This window comes from Erinaceus europaeus, chromosome 5 (assembly GCF_950295315.1).
Source record: "Erinaceus europaeus chromosome 5, mEriEur2.1, whole genome shotgun sequence".
Classification (NCBI taxonomy): domain Eukaryota; kingdom Metazoa; phylum Chordata; class Mammalia; order Eulipotyphla; family Erinaceidae; genus Erinaceus; species Erinaceus europaeus.
Genome location: NC_080166.1, coordinates 117,274,966 through 117,302,592, shown reverse-complemented (window position 1 = coordinate 117,302,592; position 27,627 = coordinate 117,274,966). Strand labels below are relative to the sequence as shown.

Genomic DNA, 27,627 nt, shown 5'->3' with positions numbered 1-27,627 from the left:
AAGATCGGCTGAAAATGGTGAAGTCACCATTTTTTACAGCTGAGTAGTATTCCATTGTGTATATATACTTGCTCAGCCACTCACCTCTTGTTGGACACCTGGCTTGCTTCCAGGTTTTGGCTATTACAAATTGTGCTGCCAAGAACATATGTGTACACAGATCTTTTTGGATGGATGTGTTGGGTTCCTTAGGATATATCCCCAGGAGGGGAATTGCAGGGTCATAGTGTAGGTCCGTTTCTAGCCTTCGGAGAGTTCTCCAGACTGTTCTCCACAGAGGTTGGACCAATTTACATTCCCACCAGCAGTGCAGGAGGGTTCCTTTGACCCCACACCCTCTCCAGCATTTGCTGCTGTTACCTTTTCTGATGTATGACATTCTCACAGGAGTGAAGTGATATCTCATTGTTGTCTTGATTTGCATTTCTCTGACAATCAGAGACTTGGAGCATTTTTTCATGTGTTTCTTGGCCTTTTGGATCTTTTCTGTGGTGAATATTCTGTCCAAGTCCTCCCCCCATTTTTGGATGGGGTTATTTGTTGTCTTGTTGAGTCTGGCAAGCTCTTTATATATATTGGTTATTAAACTCTTACCTGATGTATGGCATGTAAAGATCTTCTCCCATTCTGTGAGGGGTGTCTTGGTTTGGGTAGTGGTTTCTTTTGCTGTGAAGAAGCTTTTTAATTTGATGTAGTCCCATAGGTTTATACTTGCCTTAGTCTTCCTTGTAATTGGATTCGTTTCATTGAAGATGTCTTTAAAATTTATGCGGAAAAAAGTTCTGCCAATATTTTCCTCTAAGTATCTGATAGTTTCTGGTCTAACATCCAAGTCCTTGATCCACTTGGAATTGACTTTTGTATTTGGTGAAATACAGTGATTCAGTTTCATTCTTCTGCATGTTTCAACCCATTGTTTCCAACACCATTTGTTGAAGAGACTCTGCTTTCCCCATGTAATAGTCTGGGCCCCTTTGTCAAAGATTAGATGTCCATACGTGTGGGGCCTCATTTCTGGGCTCTCAATTCTATTCCACTGGTCAGTGTGTCTGTTCATGTTCCAGTACCAAGCAGTTTTGATGACAATGGCCCTATAATACAGTTTGAGATCTGGGAGTGTGATGCCTCCGGTTCTGTTCTTTTTTCTCAAGATTGTTTTGGCAATTCTAGGTCTTTTCTGGTTCCAGATAAACATTTGTAGCATTTGTTCTATTCTCCTAAAAAATGTGCTTGTGATCTTGATGGGGATAGCATTAAATTTGTAGATGGCTCTGGGTAATATATTCAGTTTGATGATGTTAATTCTTCCAGCCCATGAACATGGAATATCTTTCTACTTCTTTGTGTCTTTTTCAATTTCTTTGAGTAGTGACTCATAATTTTCAGTATACAAGTCTTTCACTTCTTTGGTTAGGTTTACTCCTAGATATTTTATTGTTTTTGTTGCTATAGAAAAAGGAACTGATTTCTGGATTTCAGTTTCTTCTAACTTAGTGTTTGCATAGAGGAATGCCACTGACTTTTGAATGTTAATTTTATAGCCTGACACATTACTGTATTGCCTGATGATTTCCAAAAGCTTCTTGCTGGATTCCTTAGGTTTTTCCATGTATACTATCATGTCATCTGCAAATAAGGAGAGTTTGACTTCTTCTCTTCCAATCTGTATGCCTTTAATTCCTTGCTCCTGCCTGATTGCTATGGCAAGAACTTCCAACACTATGTTGAATAGTAATGGTGATAGTGGGCAGCCCTGTCTAGTACCTGATCTGAGTGGAAATGCTTCCAGTTTTTCACCATAGAGTATGATGTTGGCTGTAGGTTTGCTATATATAGACTCCACTATCTTCATGAATTTTCCATCTATTCCCATTTTTTGTAGTGTTTTGATCATAAAGGGATGTTGTATTTTGTCAAAGGCTTTCTCTGCATCTATTGATATGACCATGTGGTTTTTGGTCTTGCTTTTTGTTGATGTGGTGGATCACATTGATTGATTTACGTATATTAAACCAACCTTGCATGCCTGGGATAAACCCCACTTGGTCATGATGAACAATCTTTTTGATATACTGCTGTATCAGGTTGGCTAGAATTTTGTTCAGTATTTTAGCATTTATGTTAATCAGAGATATTGGTCTGTAGTTTTCTTTTTTGGTTGTGTCCCTGTCTGCTTTTGGTATCAGGGTGATGTTGGCTTCATAGAAGCTGGCAGGGAGTATTTCAGTGTCTTCAGTCTTCTGGAAGACTTTTAAAAGTAGAGGTATTAGTTCTTCTTTGAAAGTTTTGTAGAATTCATTTTTAAAATGAATTTAAAAATGAAAAACCATCTGGTCCAGGACTTTTATTTTTGGGAAGAATTTTGATAACTGTTTCAATTTCATTAGCTGTGATGGACCTGTTCATGTTATCTACTTCCTCTTTACTTAGTTTTGGAAGTTGGTAGGTATCTAGGAAATCATTCATTTCTTCCAGGTTCTCTAGCTTGGTGGCATATAGTTGTTCATAGAAGCCTCGCATGATATGTTGAATTTCTGCAGTGTCTGTTGTGATATCTCCTCTTTCATTTACTATCCGATTTATTTGGGTCTTCTCCCTTTTTTGTTTTGTGAGTCTGGCTAAAGGTTTGTTGATTTTGTTTACTCTTTCGAAGAACCAACATTTACTTTCATTGATCTTTTGTATGGTTTTCCTATTCTCAATGTTATTTATTTCTGCCCTAACTTTAGTGATTTATGTCCTTCTGGTTGCTTTAGGATTCCTTTGTTGTTCTTCTTCTAGGTCTTTATGATGTGCAATCAGGCTGTTTATTTGTGCCTTTTCTTGTTTCCTAATGTGTGCTTGTATAGCTATGAACTTCCCTCTTAGGACTGCTTTAGCTGTGTCCCAAATATTTTGATAGCTTGTGTCTTCATTTTCATTGAACTCTCGAAACATTTTGATTTCTTCCTTGATTTCCTCTTTGACCCAGAAGTTGTTAAGAAGTGTACTGTTGAGCTTCCACATTTTGGGACTATTACTAATCTTTTGTTGATAAGTGTTAGTTTAATTCCACTGTGATCTGAGAAGATGCTTGGGATGATTTCAGTGCTCTTGAATTGGCTGATGCTGTCTTTGTGGCCTAACATATGGTCTATCCTTGAGAATGATCCATGTGGATTTGAGTAAAATGTGTATCCCAGTTTCTTGGGATGAATGACTCTGAAAATGTCCAATAGTTCTAGTTTATCTATCTCTTCATTTATCTCCCTTATGGCTTTACTGATTTTCTTCCTGGATAATCTGTCAAGTTGAGATAGTGGGGTGTTGAAGTCCCTACTATGATTGTGTTACTGTTAATATATTGCTGTAGCTCTTTCAGTAGAAGTTTGATGTATTTAGATGGCTTCTCATTGGGTGCATAGATATTAATAATTGTTAAGTCCTCTTGATTGACTGATCCTCTGAGCATTAAGTAATGTCCATTCCTATCTTTTTTAATCTTACCTATTTTAAAGTCTATCATGTCAGATATGAGAATAGCTGTTCCTGCCGTTTTTTGTGGGCCATTGGCTTGAATGATAGTTTTCCATCCTTTCACTTAAAGTCTGTGTTTGTCTTGTTGTGTTAGGTGAGTTTCCTGTAGACAACATATTGTTGGGTTGTGTTTTCTGATCCATCTTCCTACTCTGTGTCTTTTAATAGGTGAATTCAGGCCATTGACATTTATTGATATCAAAGATTGAAGATATTTTAACGCCATTCTTGTAGAGTTTTAGAGTGTTTTGATATATGTCCTATTTGTGGTGGTCTGGTTGTTTATAGGAGACCTTTCAGAACTTCTTTCAGGGCAGGCTTGGTGATGGTTGCTTCCTTAAACTGTTGCTTGTCTGAGAAGGTTTTGATGCTTCCATCTAGTCTGAATGACAGTCTAGCAGGATATAGTATTCTTGGCTGAAAGCCTTTCTCATTGAGCACTCGATAGATATCTTGCCATTCTCTTCTGGCCTGTAGTGTTTGTATGGAGAAGTCTGCTGCTAATCTTATGGGTTTTCCTTTGTAGGTGACTCTTTGTTTTTCTCTTGCAGCCTTGAGGATCCTTTCTTTATCCTTATTCCTTTCCATTCTAAGTATGACATGTCTTGGTGTCTTTAGGTCTGGGTTAATTCTGTTTGGGACCCTCTGGGCTTCTTGAATCTTTATGTCTTTGGTGTTGTCTAGACTAGAGAAATTTTCAGCTATTATGGCCTGGAGAATGCTTTCTTCCTCTCCTTCTCTTTCTTCCTCTGGTAAGCCAATAATGCGTATATTGTTTCTTTTGAAGTCATCCCATAGGACTCTGTTGTTGTTTTCAGCATCTCTTAATCTCTTTTGAGATCTCTTACTTCTTTTTTAGTTGTCTCTAATTCATCCTCAAGCTTGCTAATTCTGTCTTCAGCCTCATAGATTCTATTCTCTCTGTCCTCTACTGCTTTCTGGAGTTCATCTATTTTGTTGCCCTGCTCTGATACTGTTTTAGCTTGTTCAGCTAGTTGCCTTCTTAGCTCAGTGATTTCAGCTTTCAGCTCTCTAATAACCATGAGATAATTAGAATTTTCTTCCATATTCTCATTTGTTGTTCCTGCATTTCTGATTACAATTTTTTCAAATTCTTTACTCACTCCTGTTATTATTTCCTTAGCTAATGTTTGGATGTTGAACTCGTTGTTTTGTGCTTCACCCTCTGGAGGACTTTTAGCTGGACTCTTGTCCTGGTTCGAGTCTCCAATATTTTTTCTTGTTGTTTTAACCATTTTATATATTATGTTATGAGTTCCCTTTATCAGTACTTTTCAAATTATTGATCACTATTGCCTGGATTGACTTGTGTCTAAGTAATTTAATTAAAGGGTTTACTGTGGTGGAAGTTAACAGTTTTTTCAATCCCTGAGTTGGAGCTCAGTAGTGTAAAAGCCTCTTTTTTTTTCTTCCCTGTAGGCTATGGGAGCCTGAGGGCTTTTAAACTATCAATAGGCTTCTTAGCTTAATCACTGACTCCTGACCAAGAGATAAAGCAGGGTGTGGCAGAGATAATCCAGTGGTTATGCAAAGAGACTTTCACAGCCCCTCAGCTATGCCACCAAGTTATAGGTCTTCTCCTGAGTTTCCCGGTTAGATCTCTGTCCCCTGGTGTCCCTCCCTGTTGCTGCTCCAGATTCTGAGGGTAGTAGCAATGGAGACTCAGAGTTGCACTTGGTGACTCTGGGGAGTCCTTTCCTCCCTTCAGCTGTCCCCTTGTTGTGGAGCAGACTGGAGGTGGTGTCTCCACTGATAAACTGTTGAACTGTTAGCAGTCACTTAATCTCTCCTTAGGCCCCTCTCTCCTCTCTGTCACCAGCCACGCGTGTTTGTACTCACGGGTGATTTACTGGGTTCCTGTGGTCATTCTAGTCCTGTCTTGTTGCGGTCCGGGTGGTCTCCTTTGGTATTCCTAGTTGATCCGGGAGAGGAGAGGAGAGGAGAGGAGAGAAAGCGATCTGCTGCTCATAGCTCCGCCTCCGGAAGTCGAATCCAGCAATGTTTTTCATAGGAGGTGAAACTAAACATTGAAAAAAAATTGTAGTGGAAAAATCTAGATTTTCATATTATGTGCCATTTATTTATGACTTAACAGTTTTATTTAGACCTTAATATAAACTTTACGGAAGTGATTACTATAACCTATTTTCCTTTTTGTTAGTTTTTCTGCAACCTATAGCAGAAATTCATCATGGATTTTCTTCTGTGAAGAAGAAACAAGAATACAAATTCCAGAACTCTTAGAAACACTCAGAAGATACTCTCCATCGAAGGTGAATACATTTGAATGTGAGCATTTCTCTTTAAGGCTAAATGCTTTAAGCATTTTGTTTTAATTTTCGTTAAGAGGTTGTTCAGTCTAGCAAACAATAATTGTTCAGTTTAAAAAAATTTAAAATTAAAAAGACCGAAATACTAACTATTTAGGAGTAATGTTAAATCACCTTGAAGTATGTAACTTTTTTAAGGGATAGAACTTATAGTAAGCCTTTATTACTTGTTTTTTTTTTTTTTTTATTGCCACCAGGGTTATTGCTGGGGCTTGGTTTCTACATTATGAGTCCACTGCTCTAAAAACTATTTTCCTTTTTTGTTTCTTTTCTTATTAGGACAGAAAGAAAATGAGAAGGGAGGAGACGATACAGAGAGAAAGAGATAGCTGTAGGCCTACTTTACCACTCCGAAGTGTTCCTCTGACAAGGGCTTGACCCTGGGTCCTTCCTTGTGCATACTAACATGTGAGCTCTACTGGGTGTGTGTACCATCCCCGGAGCCCCAGTAGGCCTTTTTTTTTTTTTTTTTTTTTTTTAGAAAAGTAAATTGATTTAGTATATCTTGGCAGTTTCAAAAGAGTTGAGAAACTGTATCTCAGAGTTAAGAAATACGTTTCAAGGGGCCAGGTGGCGGCGCACCTGGTTAAACACATGCGCTACAGTGTATGGCGACCTAGGTTCAAGCCCTTGGTCCCCACCTGCAGGGGCAGAGCGTCACGAGCAGGTATCTCTCTGTCTCTCCCCTCAATCTTCCCTCTCAATTTCTCTTGGTCTCTATCTAATAATAAATATGTATATAAAAATATGTATTTTAAAAAATGTTTCAATTACTTATTAGGTGAGAATGATTTGAGTAGAGGGGACAAGTTTGAGGAAATTTGGAGTGAAAAAGGAGTCTTCTTGCATTAGAAGTTCATTGCTCTTTTCACATTTTCAAATGTTATTTTATGTAAATAAGATGTAGTAATTCCATCCTTCTTAATTTTGGTTTTTGAAGTCCTTGTCCTTGTCCTGCTTGGCTTGCAATTGCAACTCTTTGTCCTGCTGTGTTTGCAGCCATAGCTGTAACAGTCTTTTACTCTGTAAATACTCAGGTCTCTTAGCCACTTACCTTCAAAAATTCAAATTTGTGTGTTAATAAAGTCTTTTGTGGTGACAAGCCAATATAATTTGTATGAAAAGTATAGTTTGGGAGAAGTTTCACAAGTGGTAAAGCAGGTCTGCAGGTATCTTTCTTTTTCCCTCTCTGTCCCTCCCTCCTCTCAGTTTCTCTGTGTCCTATCAAATAAAATAGAAATAAAGAAATAATTTAGTTTGTTTCTGGTTGTGCCTTGAAAAGATAGCTTCCTTATTTTAGTTATCTTTTATTTTATAGGACAGAGAGAAATTGAGAGGGAAGGGGAGGTAGAAAGACTGAGAGACAGAGAGACACTTTTAGACCTGCTTCTCATTGAAACTTTCCCTACCCCCCACAGGTGGGGTCTGGGGGTTTGAACTTGGGTCTTTATACTTAGTAATATGTTCACCAAAGCCCATCCCCAAAGAGATAGCTTCCTGTAGCTATTTATTCTACAATGTTGAATAAATAAACAAAACCTCACCCTTTGGTTTAAATGGGATTGTTATCTGTGGCCACTGGGCTCCTTGTTCACTGTTTCTGAAACCAACTCCAGGGCTATATCAGGTTTAATAGGGACATGAGGAAGGAAGAGGAGCTTCTTACCACATACTCAGTCTGGTGATGAAGTTGCAAAAACTTGTACAACAGTGCATTAGATTGGCTTTTCAAACACTGAAGCCAATTGTTCCTGTAATAAATTTGTTTTTGTCGATACTCTCTAAATGCTAGAGGGCCTTATTATGTTTTCTCATCATGCTTTTGCTTTCTGGGAAGGCACAGATTTAATTGAATAAGATTGTCAGGGTAAAAATAAAATTTCTTCAAAAGAGAGAAGCACATAAATATGTCTCATCCTGTCTTTTCAGATGATGCTAACCAGCTCCTATGTACTTTTTTGGGGCCATGTTTTATGTAAAACATTTGTTAGACTTTTATAGTTCCTTTTGACTTAAGAGAAACTCCCAAATCTTTTTTTTTTAATTTAAAAAAATTTTTTTTAGGATGTAGGAGTTCTAATATTTTCCTAATGGTCATTTTACTTGGGAATTATTTTCCCTATTATTCATGGTTTCAGTGCCATACAGAGGATAGTGACTCACTGTGCTTTTTTTTTTTAATGAAAACTAGAATGATAGGTTGAAACGCTCAAAGCAAGCTCACGAGAAGCAACAAAGAACAAAGCTGAAATGATGTTTCCTACCTTCTTTTCCAGACTCTCCCATGTGAAGCAAACTCTCAGATGCCTTATTTCTTTTGAAATTAGCACTAGGCAATGAGATTACATAATATCGAAGTTAGCTAAAACCAGCCCTATGCTTAGCCCCTTCTTTCATTTAAAATTAAAAAAAATATATATATAAAGTAAACCTGGCCTTGATGTTGACACAGACTATGTTAAGATAATAAATGTGTAACTAATGTGTTAATGTATCTGTTATTTTCTTTGATTCTGACATTTTTTTCTCCTTGAGTATCTTTATGTTATTCATACTAATGCTAATTTTATGCTGTTGTACAGTATTTTATTTTGAGTCCAATGCCCAACACTGCATACGCCAGAGTGATGCTCTGGGGCTCTCTCTCTGTCTCTGTCTGTCTTCCACCAATAAAAAAAAAAAAATCTCAAAACCAAAACAAACAAACAATTAAAAACCCAGCACACTGGGACCTTATTTGGGTCCTGAGATTCCCAAACAGACATGATGGGCCTAGACCTTGACTAAATCCCTCTCTCCATTGTTACCGGTCATCTCTATCAGGAACACGCAATAGACCCCTTTGTGGGCCTCCATAGGACTTTGCTCTCAACTTGGATCAACAACAGTAGAGAATGTTCTATTCTCTGAAGGGAGGCTGGACAACATACTCCATGATACACCTGAGGAAGATGGGTACTGATACTGGGGCAGCTTGGAACATTCCTACTCATGACCACAGAATGTGAGCTCAGTTCTGCAGGGATGCAGAGGTCACATAGGCTCCTAAGCTGAATATGGGCCCCAGATCACATCAAATCAGTGGGGTTTACTGTCAACAATATTTATATACCTTTCTCATATTTGGGAGCTACTGTCTTCCCTGATCCAGCTTCCTGGTCCTTTTTCCAGCCATGACATCATCTCCCTAGATAATAGCTTGGATTTACCTACATATTAGATGTCAGGCTAAGGAAAAAAAAGAAACTAGTATAGTCATGGGCTCTTTGGATTTTAACTAAAATAGGACTACTAACTATCTACAAAACAGAGATTCCCCTAACTCTTCATCTGCACTATTCCAACCTTTAAGTTCATGATTAGTCAACAGTTTGTTTGGCTTTATATGTTAACTCTCTTTTCAGCCACCAGGTTCCAGATGCTAGCATGATGCCAACCAGACTTCCCTGGACAGACAAACCCACCAATGTGTCCTGGAGCTTGGATTCCTCAGAACCCCACCCCACTAGGGAAAGAGAGAGGCAGGCTGGTGGGAGTATGGATCGACCTCTCAACGCTCATGTTCCGCGGGAAGCAATTACAGAAGGCAGGCCTTCTACCTTCTGCACCCAATAATGACCCTGGGTCCATACTCCCAGAGGGTTAAAGAATAGGAAAGTTATCAAGGGAGGGATTGGGATAAGGAGTTCTGGTGTTGGGAATTGTGTGGAGTTGTACCGCTCTTTTTTTTTTAATTTTATTTTTTTATTTAAGAAAGGATTAATTAACAAAACCATAGGGTAGGAGGGGTACAATTCCACACAATTCCCACCACCCAATCTCCATTTTCCATCCCCTCCCCTGATAGCTTTCCCATTCTCTATCCCTCTGGGAGCATGGACCCAGGGTCATTGTGGGTTGCAGAAGGTAGAAGGTCTGGCTTCTGTAATTGCTTCCCCGCTGAACATGGGTGTTGACTGGTCGGTCCATACTCTCAGTCTGCCTCTCTCTTTCCCTAGTAGGGTGGGTCTTTGGGGAAGCAGAGCTCCAGGACACATTGGTGGGGTCCTCAGTCCAGGGAAGCCTGGCCGGCATCCCGATGACATCTGGAACCAGGTGACTGAAAAGAGAGTTAACATACGAAGCCAAACAAATTGTTGAGCAATCATGGATCCAAAGCTTGGAATAGTGGAGAGGAAGTGTTAGGGGAGCACTCACTGCAAACTCTAGTGCACTTCTGCTTTCAGGCATATATTTTGCAGTAGTTTACGGATACGTGTGAAGATATGCTCTCTCTCACAGAAACTGGTGTATATCTAGGTTTTGGGACTTTGTTAGAAAGTTAACCACCTGAGATGAAATTAGAGTATACTATGAAAGGAAAGGTCTCACCCGAGTAATGAAGTTGAAGGGTTGTCATTCCACACGTGAAGTCTCTGGACACAGTCTGAGGTAAAGCATGTTGAGGTGGCAATCGTTGCGTTGGTTAGGTTGTGATCGGCAGATGCAATATTATTTTATATGGATTGGGAGACGCATACGGGAAAGTGGGCCCTATCCAATGGTTCCAGGACTGGGGGAAGTAGAGGCTCCATAGTGGAGATGTGAGGTTCCTGCTGTCTTAGGGTTCCAAAAGACAATTGATAGTTAATGTTATCATCACATTATTTGGTAATTGGGTTAACCTTGAAAAGTCCCTTTGTTAGGGTTTGCTGTACAGTACCCAGTATCTTATATATAGCTGTGCTATTGGATGCTTCTGATCTACTTGGTCTAGGCTTTTGAGAGAGTCTGCATATCAAATACACAGCTTATATATTGAAAAGATTCAGTTTGTGTTTTGAAAAACTTCGAGACATACAATTAATTTTCCCCCTCTCGTATTAATTAACTAGTGATTTATATGACTACATTTTACTAGGAGTGTACATAAACACCATTCCCACCACCCAAAGACTGTGACCCATCCCTCCCACCCACTCCCACCCCCCACTGTCCCAGGAAGCTGCATGTCTACTCCTCACCACAGGGTATTTACTTTGGTGTCCTACTTACAATTTGGTCAGGTCCTGCTTTTAGTTTCCCTTTCAGATCTTCTTCCTCAACTTCTGTTGATGAGTGGGATCATCCCATACTCATCTTTATCTTTCTGACTTAGCTCACTTAACATAATTCCTTCTAGCCCTGTCCAAGATGGGTCAGCGAAGGTGGGTTCATTGTTCTTGATAGCTGCATAGTATGGAGTTGTACCGCTCTTATCCTATGGTTTTGTCAGTGTTTCCTTTTTATAAATAAAATAAAAAATAATTTAGAAAACCCCAGCACAGTGGACAAATAGGAATCTTAACTTCAACATGTTGAACATAAAATTCTTTATGCCCCTTCTTAAGCTCTTCCATCTTTAATTTCCTGTATCTCAGAGATGGCATCATTGCCTATCTAATTGCTTGGTATAGGAAGCCTAGAACTTATGACGGCTTTTTCTCCCCCTGGCCTTTGATTCTGTGTCAGCATATCTGGTGGAATCTACCTCGAAATTATCTTTCTCATCCATCTTTTTTCCAATTTTAATACAATCACTCTGGCCCAGTGTGCTTTCTCCTCTTGTCTTGATCATTATTAGAGCCCGCTAGCTTCACTCCTGGTTTCTTCTCTTGCCATCCTAAATAACCAGTCTCTCTGTAATACAAATCATCGCTCACACCAGTGCCAAACTCTCAGTGGATACCGTCTCCATCTCTGGTGTTCTGACTAGGCTTGTGCCCAGCTGACTTTCAGCTATTTACTCTCAGTTCAGATTCCATTTCTTGCAAGGGCACTGCGCCAGCTACTCTGCTTTATTTTCACCACAGCACACTACATTCAGTGCGTGACCTGCCTGCATGCTCAGCTTTCCTCTCTGCTTGATCATACGATCAGTGCTCCTACAAAGGGTAGAGTGAACGTTAAATGCTAGCAATAATCACTGTTAATTGAATGGATAAATAAGGGATTAAAACAGGTGCTAATTTGGGAAGGAATTTATTAACAATTCTTTTTCTAGCTACCTCAGTGGGACACAACAGAACAGCTTTCTTTGCTTTAAGAGTATCTTGATGTGGAATACCCTATAAAATAACTGCTTTTATCTACTTGTGGATAATGCCCAACATTTTCTTCATTATGATCTTGAATTACAATATCAATATAAAGACTTGTGCTGATTATTAATTACACTTGTTAATTTTTTTTTGAGAGTGTGCAATCTATGTTAATTCTCTACCATCCTGAACATTTAATTAACTAAAACAAATAATAGGACTTGATGTTACATGAAATATTTTTTACTTCAGTGACATTTTATATCTTTATTTTACAGGAATGGTTTCTAGGGAAAGCGTTACATGACAAAGAATCTACGATCATTCACCATTATGCCTTCTCTGAAGACCCAACAGCTTTTAAATATCCAGACTTTGCTGCCGGCTGGGCTCTTAGTATCCCACTTGTAAACAAGTAAGTCCTTATTAGAATCTGCACATGTGTGCCCTGTACTGTGACTGATGGATCTCAAATGAGTTTTCCAGCCAGAGGCTGTGTGTGATATAGTAGAAAATTCCAGAGAAGGAGCCATGTGTCTGGGGGCATCTTGCTTCTGTTTGGTCATTTATCAGTTTTCTCATACTAAAGGCTCAAGACTTTTGTACTTTGTCTTAACTTGCAAGATACAGTGCATAATAAGTTGTGAGACTAAGGGGAGAATGCATAAGGGCTGTGAGAGTGGGATGACCAGAAAGTGTCACTGTTGTTACTAAGCTTAAGTTAACTATAGATATGACTTTGGGTGTCTGTGATCAGATGAATCAGTAACATCCCTGAGGTTGGGAGTTGATATCTAAGTATGTGCTTGGATCTCCTAGGCCAGACAGGAGGGACAGTTGTTGCAAATAATCACATCTAGCTATTTTGTATGTAAAAACAATAATGCTGTGGCCCAAGAGATGGCACAGCTATAGAGCTCTGGACTTACAAGCATGAGGTCCTGAAGTTGACCCCCTTACACCACATATACCAGAGTGCTGCTCTGGCCTCTTTCTCTCTCTTCCTTTCCCAATCTACCCATCTTTTAGGAAATAAAGTAAAATAAATATTTAAAAAATAATGTTTTATTTAGATATATGAAGTGAAGGTAACTAAGTTGCAGTTCAGGAGAAATATGCTAAGTTGATAAAGCCTTTATGTCTTCCAAGATAAAAGCATTTCTAGTCTTACATAAAGTATTCTGCTTGTAGAGTTTGGAATCTTGAAAAATATTATGGCCCATTATAGATAGATACATAAGCAGACACCTTGTCATTTTCGGCTCATTAAGACTTCTTACTATTCACATTTGAAAGTCCTTTATGATGTAAAACTCTTATTCCCAATGCAGAATCCAAAAATTACAATAGCAAAAGCTCCATTGCTGTCTGCTAGCCTCCCTTGCTCTAGGAAAAAGCGATGGGAGGTAGGGACCATTAGGTAGATGCACTAAGGAAAATTCTTTTTGGTAACTCAAGTTATGTAGGGAAGGAGAAACTGTGTGTGTGTGGGGGGAGGGGGGTCCTTTTGGCCTGAGAGGTCCTGACAGAGGAGGGTCATCTGGGGACTGGCGGTGAGTTGGTGGCTTCCTGTTGTGGCAGCTTTCTTGTGGTGGCAGTCGCGGCACCTTGGCCACCCATTGCTTTGTTACTTTTTTTTTTTTCCATTTTGTTTCCCTTGTTGTTGTCATTATTATTATTATTGCCACTGTTGTTGTTGTATAGAACAGAGAGAAATCAAAAGAGGAGGGGAGACAGAGTGGGGGAGAGAAAGACACCTGCAGTCCTGTTTCGCTTGTGAAGCGACCCCCCTGCAGGTGGGGAGCCGGGGACTCGAACTGGGATTCTTTTTTTAATTTTTATTTATAAAAAGGACACACTGACAAAAAACCATAGGATAAGAGGGGTACAACTCCACACAATTCCCACCACCAGAACTCCGCATCGAACCAGGATTCTTAAGCCGGTCCTTGAGCTTTGCGCCATGTGAGCTTAACCTGCTGCACTACCACCCAACCCCCTCTTTGTTAATTTTTAAAAGCACTTTATCTTTTTCTCTTTTGCCATTATTAATTTTTTTAAAAACTGAGATAATGTTGGCTTAGAGAGCAGCTTTCTTCGATTGGTGTGTAACCCCAGCATACCCACCACCAAGGTGTTAGTACCTTACCCCTCCCCCCCCACCACCACCTGTTTGACCTGCTACCCCTCTGGTGACATCAGTTCTGCATCAGAATCTCTGAGTTGGGCTTGGATTGTCTTTGATCATCCATTTCTGTGCTTCAAATATAGAGACTTGTTGGAATCATAGCCTCTCTTTCTTCAGACTTTCATTAATTATGCCATTGTATGTCTATAAGTGTATGCCATGTCTTCATTGGCATGAGTGGATTCGCCTATCTTCAGCTGAGAATCCTAAGCTGGTGCTGGGATTGCTGGATCAGGATGCACCAAGCATGTGTCTCAGGCAACTGTGTGCCCTCTGCATTATCCATGGAAGAGCTGGAGAGGTGAAGAGTCACCAGCCATTTCCTTCTCACGCTAGACTTCTTTTTCTGGCTCTGCCCACCATAGGGCAGAGGGAATATGTTCTATCCCAGTTGCCCAGGGTCATGTTTATTCTTCCATTCACTTGGGTTCACTGCAATTTAAAACCTGGGAGCTCCCAGAATGCTCTATTCCAACAGTGTCCAACAACCTTGTATTTGAGGCCATCTACCTTTATTTTAGCTCAGACTCATCAGAAGCTGTGTGTGGCCCTTCTGTAATTCCTCATTTTCTTTTTCCTTGTCATCATAGCATGGGATTATCTGGGGTGACTTCTTTGTGACAGAAACCCTGTGTGACTGTGGTGTCTCTGACTTGGCACTTAGAAGCACTCCTAAGTCTGTTTCTCTCCCTTTTCCCAGAGAAACAACCAAGTCCCATGAGGAACAATATAGTTACAACCTCTTCTCTGATATATACTGATACAGACGGACAACACTTTCTCCTCCTCCTCCTCCTCCTCTCCCTCCTCCTTGCTACTACAGTTATTTCTGGAAATCTGATCCTGCATGATCTATCCTCTTCCAGTGGAATTTTTTTTTTCTGAGATGGAGGATAAGAGGCAGAGAGGGGAAGAGAGAGAAAGAGACACTACAGCACCACCCCTCTGTTGAAGCTTCCCCCTTTGCTCCCATGTGTGATCAGAGGCGTGAACCCCGGTTTTGGCACATGGTAAAGTGTATGTTCTACCTGGTAAGTTACCTAGAAACTCCCACGGCTAAGGGGGAATCCAGAGGACTCTGGAAGTTCCAAGACAGTGGGCCAAGGAAAACAGCCATTTCTCTGCAGCCAGGGTAACCTGCTTTTGCAGCTTCCTCCAGCTCCTCTAATCCAGTAGACATCTATAACTCCTGGGAGGGAGGACGGAGAGTTTCACCTCCCTTTTTCCTATCATAGTGTTCCCATCTAGCAAATACCTTCTTGGAAACCTCTCGATGCTAAATTCAATTTAGCCTTCCTTTATTGGTTTAGGTACAAGAAGTAACTGTTCTTGCTTCCTTTTTTCACTTTCTCTTCCAACCAGGTGTTTGGAAGTGATCTGTCTTAAACACATCTGTGACTCACCATGTCTTACAAAACAGTCTCTCACAGCTCTGGTGTTCTTCCATTAATGGTGTTGTTTGGTGTTCTTCCATTACTTGCTTCCATTCATGGTGTTCTTCCATTAATGAATATACACAGTTTTGATAATGTTGCGGCAGACAGCACTACCCAGGTTACTTAGGACAAACAGTGAGATTGAGAGACATTTGGGAGAATGCACTCATGGTAGTGGGTTCAGGATAGGTTCACACCTAGCAATGCCTGAACCCTGGTTGGGGCTAGAAGCAGGCTTTTATCTGTGGTTAGCAGGCAAGGGGGCTGCACATGGGGCATCATGCAAGCAGTTTCACAGAAGCTGTACTTTGATGGTGGGTTGGAAACTTTTACCTTTCTGAGTTACTTTCGTTTTTCCCTGCCTGATCTTGTATTGAGACAGCAGCTAAGCTCGATAGAATTGTTTGGGGCTATGGATTCTGTTTTCTTCCTCGTTGTTCCTAGGTGCAGAGCAGCTTCTTTGGGCTCTGCCTGATGCTCATAATTTAAGACTTCATGCTCTACATGTGCCTAACTGCCAGGGCTTTGTGGACTGTGCTTAGGTCTTGATTAGCCAAGCTAGTATCTTGTTAGTGGGAGACTGTAATATAAATTATCTAGCAGCCTGTCGAGGTTATCCCATATGCCTGTGAGTCTCCTGAATGTTTATAAGGTTGTTGAAAACTGCTATTGACAAGTATTCATTACTCCCCTTCTGGTCAAGCTTAGTAACTTTTCTACAGAGAAATCGGTCTTGTGTCACTCTAATTGGGTGTAGGGCACTCTGCACTGGCTAAGGGGACTGGAGTCAAGACACTGAGATTTTATAAAAGCTGAGAAAAGTTCCCGGCACTTCTACCATAACTTCAGCATGACTGAGGAATGAAGCACCAGTTAGCTTTTGTGTTCAGTGGCTTGTTTCCAGAGCAGTGACTAGTGATTAACACACTGTAGAAGATTTGACATTAGGAGGCTGGGCAGTGGTGCACTGGTTGAGCACACACATTGCCATTAGCAAGGACCTGGGTTTGAGTCCCTGCTTCCTACCTGCGGGGGGGGGGGGGGGATGCTTCACGAGCAGAGAAACAGATCTATAGGGGGTCTATTTTTCTCTCTCCCTCTCTATATCTCCCTCCCCTCTCAATTTCTCTCTGTCCTATCCAATAAAAAATAGAAAGGAAAAAAAGTGGCCACCAGGAGTGGTGGATTCATAGGGCCTGGAACGGGCCCCAGTGATAACCCTGGTGGTCAAAAAAAAAAAAGGCTTAACATTAGTTGATATCTGTAGTCATCTTCCTGCATTTTCTTCTTTTCTCAGAGAAGTAGAGCATTTGTTTAGAGTAACATTTCAGAGATATGCCTGTGAAGAAAGGACATGTGAAGCATGACCATCTAACAGCAGATGTCGTATGCCCATTGGAGTCTCAGCACAACTGTGGGCCCCTCAGCTCTGGCAGTGTACCCAGACATGACTTCTTCTGTTTTTGGAGTCTGAATGTGACTGATTCATGTTTTTATGGCATTTGGCATGTGATGACCTTCCAAAATTGCCTTGATCAAGCTAGTTTATAAAACCGACTCTGAGAAGAACTCAAACTGGACAAGATTCCAGTATCAGGGCAGGTATTTTTTCTTCTTTAATATTTGTCAGGAATGCATTTGAGGGCATAGTCTCTTGGTGGATCCTCACAGATAAGAGGGCAGATACTGAGCAGGAAGGTGATAAGGCTTCTTTTGGAGCTGCCTGTCACCAAGCTATGCTACTAGCAGCCAGGAGACAAGTGCTTTGTAACTAAACATAAATGACAGCCTCTGTCCTCCTTCTTTATCTTGCCTCTAATTAGAAGTAATTTAAAAAAACAACTGTGACTCAATTAAGCTAAGAACTGAATTTTTTGAAACTATTATTACTTTCCTTTTTTTTTTTATTTTTGCCTCCAGGGTTACTGCTGGGGCTTGGTGTCTGCACCACGAATCCACTGCTCCTGGAGACCATTTTTTCCCCTTTTGTTGCCCTTGTTGTTTTATCTTTGTTGTGGTTATTATTATTGTTGTTGCTGTTGCTGTCATTGGATAGAACAGAGAGAAATGGAGAGAGGAGGGGAAGACAGAGAAGGGGAGAGAAAGATAGACACCTGCAGACTTGCTTCACCGCCTGTGAAGCGACTCCCCTGCTTGTGGGGAACCGGGGGCTTGAACCAGAATCCTTACACTGGTCCTTGAGCTTTGCGCCATGTGTGCTTAACCCGCTGCACTACTGCCTAACCCACTACTTTCCCTTTAAAAAAAATGCTTTTTTTCTAGTTAAAATATATAGCAGTAGTTTTGTAACTGAAGATTCATGTACTTGAGAGATGGAGAGAACAAGAACCAGAGCATCTCTGGCTCTTGATTCTGGGGATCATACTCAGGATCCCATGCTTGAGAGTCCAGTGCTTTATCCACTGTGCCATTTCCCAGGGTGTAGTAGTTTTATAATTGAAACTGATGTCTTTAGGTTTGTAACAAATATAGAACTGTCTGGCGTGTTGGTAGTCTCGGTAAATATATAATTCTTCTTCCCTCAACTTGGAATCAAGGACTGCAATGTCCTAATCCATTCAGGCTGCTCACTGAGAGCTTATTTTCTTCAAACAAGATAGGTGGTACCAGTAACACAAAGGCCACACAGAGGGCTGACATGATTAAATGTAATGTGTGATTAAACTGAAGGGGCCATGCTTCCACTCTTAGAGCAAAGAAAGTCCCTTTTTATCCTGGTGATTATCATTTATTCTAGAAAAGCATCATATGGGAGGTGCCCTTGAATTTTGTTTTGGGGACAAGCGTGTCAAGTAAAGTAGGGTAGGAACATTCTAGAACAGTGATCAGAAGTGTGCTCTGGAGGTAGAAACGAGAGAGCTTGGGACCTCAAAGCTGGGCTGGGCTGGGCTATGTGGTATTCAGCATTGAAGGGAGCCACTGAAGAAAATGACTTAAAATCAAACTCTTATTCTTCTCTAAAGCACATACTTAATTCCTCTACAGATTCTACTTCATTAGGCTATTAAACAAAGGTAGTTTCTTTTTTCCCCCCAATGGCTTGTTTTCTTTCTGCTGTTATTTACCGTAAAGACAGCGAGGAGTCAACAAAACTCCAGGACTTTTTTTTTTTAAAGAAATGTTATTATGTTGTATTTTATATTCTTTGTCAGTTATTGAAATCATGTATGCTACATTTACAGCAAACTTTTTTTTTAATTCATTTTATTCATTTCCTGGTCAGAAAGTAATTACAATTTTATAGTTATATTAAACTCTTATTTTTGTTTTGGAATTTTATCTGTTTAAAACATTAAGACTTCTTAAATATTTATTACTGCTATCTGGTTATAAAGAAAAAAAATTACCTTCAAATTCTCTCTCTCTCTCTCTCTCTTTTCTAGGCTTACCAAGAGGCTAAAGAGTGAATCCTTGAAATCTGACTTTACAATAGATTTAAAACATGAGGTATGCCACATGATCAAGAATTCATGTTTTCTGATGTAAAAGAGGTTCTTTAATTTTCTTGTATTGTTTTATTGACTTGGTATGGAAATAAAATTTTATGAATTGCTAGGGGGATTGCTTCACACGACACCTACCACCAATAAAAAAATTTCTTCCTTTATTTCATAAGCGAGAGACCAGAGCACTGCTTTGGCACAGGCGGTGCTGGGACTGAACCCTGGGCGCCTCTCATCCATGTCCCATGCTTTGTGTTGAGCCACTCACTTTCTGCTGTGTTTCGTCCCCCCAGGGCTAGCCCTTGCCCTCCATCTAAAATCCATCGTCTCCTTACTAGAGTACTTCCCCAACACCTCAGTGTATTAGTTCCTTATCTCTTTTCCTTCCCTTCCTACCTTCCTTCCTTCCCTCCTCCCCTCCCCCTCCTTCCTTTTTTAAAAAATATTTATTTCCTTTTGTTGCCCTTGTTGTTTTATTGTTGTTGTTGGATAGGACAGAGAGAAATGGAGAGAGGAGGGGAAGACAGAGAGGGGGAGAGAAAGATAGACACCTGCAGACCTGCTTTACCACCTGTGAAGGGACTCCTCTGCAGGTGGGGAGGTGGGGGCTCAAACCGGGATCCTTATGCTGGTCCTTGCACTTTGCTTTACGTGCACTTAATCCGCTACACTACCACCTGACTCCCTACTTCCTTCTTTTTAAAAAATGTTTCTTATTTATTTTATTTTAATGAAAGAGCTAGAGAGAGGCCAGAGTACTGCTCAGCTCTGGCTTATGGTGGTGTTAGGGATTGAACCTGGGACCTCAGAGCCTCAGGCATGAAAGTCTTTTGCAGAACCATTATCCCATCTCCCTTGCTCAAGTATTTTTCTCTTAAGTTTAATTTTAGCCTTGTAGGTGGAGAAAGAACAGTGGAGATGATATCTTGTGAGTCTTTGTTTTTAAGTTATACAAAAAAGTCATGAAAAGCACTTCTAGTCTTACTTGGTGCATTGGTTGTACGTGTGTCTTCGTCATGTCTCTTGCCTTCTGGAGCAGGACTGAGTCCAGACACCAGCACTCTGCACAGAGTGGACATCTGTGACCAATTACTCTGTGTGGAAGGTGGCGGGTGCCCCATTGTGAGCCATTCTGGAGGCTCAGGAAGGTCTCTGCATTATACTGATGGCCACACCAGATTGCCTCCAGCACCCCAGCCCTTCCCTCTGCAGAAACCTGTCTGCATGCTGGCTCTGTGGGGTCAGTTCTGACACGTAACTCCGCCTAGCAGTACTGGCAACCTGCCAAACAACACTTGGGGACATGCAAGTCTTGAACTTCTGAGTTACTTAAAAATGCTGAGGTAGGGTGGGAGTATGTAGCATAATGATTATGCAAACAGACTCTTACACCTGAGGCTCCAAAGTCCCAGGTTCAGTCCCCTGCACCATCATAAGCCAGAGCTGATCAGTGCTCTGGGAAATAAATAAATAAATAAATAAATAAATAAATAAATAAATAAATAAATAAATAAATAAGTAAATAAATAAAATGGTGAGGTAGCTTCTTTGAGCAGAAACATGCTTACATAAAATCATTTTCCTCCCACACACAATCAACCTCTCTCTCTCTCTTCCCCCCTCACTCTACTGGAAAACTAGGACCACATATTTTCAATGAACAATTATCTCTGATGTAGATACTCAGGTTGGGAATCTATTAAACGTTGCATCTACACAATAGTATGCTTCTAATATATGGGAAAGAAATGAAAATTGATCATGAAGCTGTCTATGTGCAGAGAGAGAAAACATTACCAGCTGCCCTGAAGCTACTTGGATGTGGCCCCCATGTCCTTTTCCTCCAAGGAATGCCATTTCCTTCAGTTCTCTTACTTTTGTTCATATTTTACAGCATGTGCCTGTATCTCTGAATAAAATAGTTTAGTTTTGCATCCTTTGGATTTAATATAAAGCAAATTGCACTGTGATTATTGTTCTGATCTGAAACTCATCCATACTGCTGTGTACTGCTCTAGTGAACTTGTTTTCACTTTCTCTCTTGATGTCTGTTCCACTGGGTCCATTTTCCTGGTGTAGGCATTTAGGTTGCTTCGGGAGTTTTCCCTTGCTTTGTTGCGGCTTGTCATACTGATCATCTGTATAACTTTCTCTGGGGCAGACATTTTTTCCCAAAAAATATTTTAATTTTTTTATTTAAGATAAAGACAGAGAAATTGAGATAGAGAAAGAGAGTTACCTGCAGCACTGCTTCACCACGTGTCCCCCTGAATCTGGGCCTTGGCACATGGGAAATAAGTGCCGGTGATTTAAAACTTCTTTGTGGTCCACTTCAGAAAAGTATGTTTTTCTTTATGACTCAGGATATCTGTGTGTTCTGTTACTGTGTTAGTTATTGATTTCCAGCAGTATTCAGTGGTCTTTATAGGAGTGATTTAAAGTATTTTTAGGCTTACTTTGTCATCTTCATATCATAAATAGAAATTACAATGTATATTCTCATTCAAAGCATATAATAGTCTTTTTGTAGCTTAGATTAAAGAAGAAACACATTTACCCAAACAGATATTTTGCTTGGATGGATGAATGGAATGTATTCTATCAGAACACTGCTCAGCTTTTACTTACGGTGTTGATGGGGATTGAACCTTTGAGCTTCAGGTGGCAAAGACTTCTGCATAAAAATTATGCTATCTCCTAGTTCTATCCTGAGTAGATTTTATGCTTTTTAGATACTGTATTCCATCTGTCCCTTCTTCCTACCATTTTTGTCTTGCCTGCTTGATCTGACATTTACTAATATTTCATATTAGTTAAATATTAATGAACAAATTATACTAGATTTGCCAGTGTCTCCCTGTGGAACTGCCAGCTTTGGGGTTTTGAACTCTGAGGCTATGTTAACTGAATGCTTAGGAGTTTAGAACACTTACACCTTCTAAGTGAATTTATCTTTATCTCTAATAATGTTCTCTGCTTTTATGTTTATTTTATTGATATGAATTCTTCTATGCTAGCTTTCTTCTGGTGTTGCTTCATCATTCTTCATCTTTTTCTCTCAACCCATTTTTGCCTTCACCTTTAGATGTGTCGCCACTTGTGAAGCAGTGCTGCAGGTGTCTTTCTGTCTCTCTGTCTCTCTCCCTCTGTCTCCCTCTCCCCACTTAATTTTTCTCTGTCCTGTTAAATTTAAAAAAATAGAAATTTTTTATTATCTTTATTTATTGGATAGAGTCAGACAGAAATTGAAAGGGAAGGGGAAGGTAGGGAGGAAGACAAAGAGACACTTGCAGCACTGCTTCACCACTTGCAAAGCTTTCCCCTTGCAGGTATGCACCAGGGGCTCAAATCTGGGCCCTTGCACTTTGTAACATGTGCGTCCAATAAGGTGCACCACCACCCAGCCCCTCAGATTACTTCTTATTGTTCTGTATTCTACAGTTTGACTAGGAGCCGTCTGCTGAAGATTTGTTGGGCCTTACTAAAAAGTATCACTTTGTACAATATTTTTGGAAATTCTCAAAAGAAATTCTATTTCTTTTTCTTTTCTTTCTTTCTTTTTTTTTTTTTAATTGTTGCTGGGGCTTCACCATCCTGATCCAACTTTTTTTCAGATAGAGATACAGAGACAGAAGGAGAAAGGGAAAGACATATGGAAGCTTCCCCATATGTGATAGGGCCTAGGCTCAAACCTGGTTTATGCATTTAGCAAAGCAGACACGCTATCCATGAAATAGATTGACCTAGGGGTCAGGTGGTGATGCATCTGGCTGAGTGCACATTACCAAGTGCAAGGACCCAAGTTCTATTCCCTGATCCCCACCTGTGTTATGAGCAGTGAAGAATGCTGTAGATGTGTTTGTCTTCTCCTCTCTATCTCCTTTCAAATAAAGAGAAAGAAAGAGAATGGAAGGAAGGAATGAGAGAAGGAAAGGAGAAGAGGTAAAATGGTCACCCGGAGGGGTGGAAATGTTATACAGGTAAAGCAATTGTTTTTGCTGACAATAAAAGAAAAAATAGAGAAAAAATGGAAGAAAGAGAGAAAAAGATTAATCTGAAAATTTGAAATGTTTTCAGCAAGTCAGTTACTCTGAGTGTGTAATTGCTATACTACAGGACGCCAGAATCATGGTTTATTTTACCATCTCTTTCTATGATAATTTAGCATCCTTGAAACAGCTTATAACAAAGTTAGTATTTTTGATGGTCAGAATACAGATTTTTGGTTTGAAAAAATTAGCTTGATCCACACAGAAACTACTGTTTGTTAAGTAAAACAGTCTCATTGACTGTTGCCACCGTGATATGCCAGAGTGTGAACTCTCTGGAAGTGTGATACGCTTTCCCTTAAGACCCTTTGTGTGTCTGCGTGACCGAGTGGTTCCTTCCTTCACTGCCAGTCTCCTGTCCTGTGACAGATTGCCCTCTACATTTGGGACAAAGGTGATGGCCCTCCCCTTACTCCGGTGCCTGAACTTTGTACAGATGGTGTGGACTCCGGCTGTGCTACCACGTTCCGCTCTTCCTTGCCTCTCTGTGTAAGTAGTAGAAGAAATGTGCCTTGGACATCAAAGGGAAATATGTATGTGTACTTTATGCACAAAAACTAAAGGAAGAAAGAAAGAAAAAGCGGGGCAGGGAGTCAGTCAGAGCCACAGCTTCTCCCAGTAACAACCCTGTCAGGTAAGTTCTGAGGCTGTCCTGAAAAGAGGTCCTGGGCAGGCCCTGTCCCAGGTAATTCACTCAGCAGGGAAGAGGTGAGAATTGCCGCTGGCGCACTCTCCCCCAGAGCCCTCATGCAGTGCAGGCAAACCTCCCCCTCCGCACACTTCACTTCGCAGATTCTGCTTGCTTGCTTCTACACATCGAAGGCAAGCTGTTTTGCTATGTACTTGACTCAGATTTGATCCTGGCCCTTGCTACTGTCACACTGAAGGGAGCTTTGGTGCTGTGGTCTCTTCTCTCTCTCTGTATATAGCTAAACAAACAGTTGGAGGTTGGTGGCATCAAGTGGTCTCTGTACTTCTGTGTCACAATTAAGGAATATGATTTTTTTTTTAATATCAAGTAATTGTATCCTTGACAGACCACTATGTATACTACATATATAATCATAATTTATATATAATATAGTCTTAATTTAATATAATATAATCATATAATCATAATTTTCTTTTCTTCTCCTCCTCTTCCTTCTTTTTTTAAACAAGAACTCTGCTTATCTCTGGTTTATGGTAATGCGGGGGATTGGACCTGGGATTTTGGAGCCTCAAACAGGAGAGTCTCTTTGCATAACGACTATGCTATCTACCCTCACCCTAATCATAATTTTTTACCTTTGCACTGGGAAGCCAAAACTAGTTGTGTGACTTGCTTTATCGTGACATTCTCTTTATTGCAGTGGTTTGCGACCAGTGCACCATTTGTTTGAGGCCTTTCCGTGCTGCCTGCCATAGCTTTTGAGGGTCAGCTTGTCTGCAGTTGTTTCCTGATGATCTACCTTGTGGCTTACTGAAAGTTTTACTCTACTTTCTGGAAAGTCAATCTCAGACATTCCTCACTATACTTGAGGCTTCTTCCTTAAGCCCTTTCCTGCTCAGCTTGACCCGTGCTTTGCTCTCACCTGTAACTGTCCATCACTCTTGGTGTCAATGTACTTGATATAGCAAATCCTTGGCTAGTTCCCAGGATGAGCCAGAAGACCCCTGAAATTTGCCAGGTTGTTAGCAGTTCTTCCATGAAAGAAAAATGCATTTACCAGCATACATACCATTACCAGCATACATACATACATTAGTCACATAGAAGTCTGTGTGCTGCATTTTGAGAGGTGAATACACACACACACACACACCCCTCAACGGGAGAGAAATGGTAATGTTTATACATTTTTTTGAAGGGGAAAATCCACCTTTCTAGAAATCATTGCTCATTCTCTTTCTCTCTCTAAAACTACTTTAGTGGGGGAAATGTTGATTTATAAGGCTTTACTTGTCACGTGTATAATTTCTTATCTCATGATAGGTGTTAGCACACCATAGCCTCCACCAGCTTGTTATCTTCCTCCATCACAGCTCAGTGAGTCAGCAACTCCTCTCAGTCCCCTTCTCCGTTCCCCTTTTAGAGTCTTTGCATCTGATGCAAAAGACCAGAGGTAGTCTGAGCTTTACCTGTATTTTTCTCTTTGTTTCTTAAATTCTACCGATGAGTGAGATCATCTGGTGTTTGTCCTTATTCTGGCTTGTTTCACTTAACAGGATTCCTTCAAGTTTCATCCAAGTTATCCTTGCTTTTTCTTTAATGTTCTTTTTTAAAAAAAATTAATTAATTTTAAAAAGGAGACATTAACAAAACCATAGGATAGGAGGGGTACAACTCCACACAGTTCCAGTCACCAGATCTCTATATCCCATCCCCTCCCCTGATAGCTTTCCCATTCTCTATCCCTCTGGGAGTATGGAACCAGGGTCATTGTGGGTTGCAGAAGGTGGAAGGTCTGGCTTCTGTAATTGCTTCCCCACTGAACATGGACGTTGACAGGTCGATTCATACTCCCAGTCTGCCTCTCTCTTTCCCTAGTAGGGTGGGGCTCTGGGGAAGCAGAGCTCCAGGACACATTGGTGGGGTTGTCTGTCCAGGGAAGTCTGGTCAGCATCATCTTTAATGTTCTTTTAAGGAATCTGAGAGTCAACTGCCTAGTAACTTTAGTGACACAACAAAGCTGTGGCTAGACATCTCTGAAAACTATCCCTATATGACATAGGAATCACAGCTGGATATTACTACTACTAGTCTAAGACAAGTGATAATAAGCTCTGGATTCCCAACCCCAATTCATCCCCTTAGGGGCATGTGCCCACTCAAAGTGGGTGATCAGAATGGGTGGTCTGAATGGTGAAATCTGAGTGAGCAGATTGAACTGGAGCCAGCTCAGAGCAGCTGGACACCCAGGTATTTGATGTAATCCTGCCTTTGGCAGAAGACAGAACACTGCAGCAGCTCAGTCTTGGGTGGACAAGAAGGGGGCCATAAAAATATTTTAAAGTCCAAATTAAGTCCAGATCCACAAAGCAGTCACCTCTTATTTTGCACTAAAGCATTCCCTTTTCCTTTTGACAAAATCTTCACTGGCTAAAAAAGGAAAGGTAAATCACATTTATTTGGTATCTATGATGTGCTTAATAAATAGTAGTAATAAAAACAGCTTGACTGGCGGTGGGTGTTCCTGTATTCGCAGTGAGCACACTGCAGTCCAGAGAACTGATGAGTCGGTCTGGGTGACACGTAGTGTAGAAAGTACAGAGTTGGGGTTCAGGCCCAGGTCTGGCTGACGTCAGAAGCTGAACTACAAGTCCCTTTCCCCCTTTACAACTTAATCCTGGAAATAGGCTTGTTATCCTGACACTTGTGCATCTGAACTCTAGGACATGTGAAAGCTAATGTGGGTATGACGTTAAGACAGCACTGACTCAGATACACATATTTTTTTTTTCATGTCTTTTAGGGAAATCCAGTGAAGAAGGAAGATATTTTTGTTGCAGTAAAAACCTGCAAGAGATTTCATGGTGAAAGAAGTATGTTTTGGGTTATTTATTTTTTATTGAACTCTTATTGCAGACTACCTTTTATAAATATGCAAACTAGACATCAACACAAGAAAGGGGACAATGCCACATCTGTTGAAGGGAAGCTACTGCATACTCAGTATTCCTCACCCTGCCACTTCAGTCCCAGAGATCAATTAGAAAAGACAATTTTGTGTTGAAACATGAATGGTCAGAGCCCTTCTGAATGGTGTTTCAAACAGTCTTTTAAATTGGAACTAGAAAAGCTCAGCTGTGGCCATTTTAGAGACATTATATGACTAAGAATCTACTTTGCAGAACAATGTGCTATTGTGCCCATGCACAGCCTCTGAATGGTCTGATTAACACTGGGGTGGGAGGACTGCAAGTCCCTGAAGACTGTGCCTTCCTCCAACACTGATTTCACATGTACACTTTGGCACTTCCAAATAAAGATGTGTACTTGCTCAAGAGTTAATGCACTGGAGAAAAGGAAGAAAGGTGCCTGAAAGCAGTGGTCCCTGAAGGGAATCCAAAGCACACAAATATGTGTTTCTAGTCATGTTTTTTTGGCACCACTGCAGGCTTCTGCTAACTTATGGTAATAATAATGTAAACACAGGGCAAAGCCTAAATGTAAATAGGCATAGTTTCTATCTTTTTACCTTATTTCAAACAGCACTGTTCTGAAATGGAAAATCCTTTGCACTTTTTAATTTTAACACATCTTCTTCTTCTTATTATTTTTTCCTCTGAAAGTCTGTTACGTTCACCTAAGATATGAAAGATAAAGCAGAGATTTCTAAACCAGCTGTCATTTCATGGGACTGGAGCTGGGGGACAGTGTCTTAGAAATGATGTGATAATATGATACCTATAAATAATATTTTAAAGGGAAATAAGTCTCATGAATGAAAGAATATTAGCAGTTTGTAGTCATAGGATATCTAAAACATTAGCATCAATTAAAATCTTACTATAGAAAAAGTATACTTTCAATATGCTAATGTTAACTATAAGCTTTCATAGTTACTTAACTAGTCATATT

The 27,627-nt window shown here is 40.4% G+C and overlaps 1 protein-coding gene across 1 annotated transcript in view; it reads left to right on the top strand.

The window, feature by feature from the left end:
• Window positions 1–27,627, top strand: part of B3GLCT (beta 3-glucosyltransferase) — a 135,729-nt gene that overhangs the window by 66,693 nt on the left and 41,409 nt on the right. Inside the window, exons 6-10 of the mRNA XM_060191657.1 lie at window positions 5,699–5,810; window positions 12,205–12,341; window positions 18,955–19,018; window positions 23,433–23,552; window positions 26,519–26,588. Of these exons, the coding sequence (XP_060047640.1) occupies window positions 5,699–5,810; window positions 12,205–12,341; window positions 18,955–19,018; window positions 23,433–23,552; window positions 26,519–26,588 (503 nt within the window). The remainder of the gene's footprint in view (window positions 1–5,698; window positions 5,811–12,204; window positions 12,342–18,954; window positions 19,019–23,432; window positions 23,553–26,518; window positions 26,589–27,627) is intronic.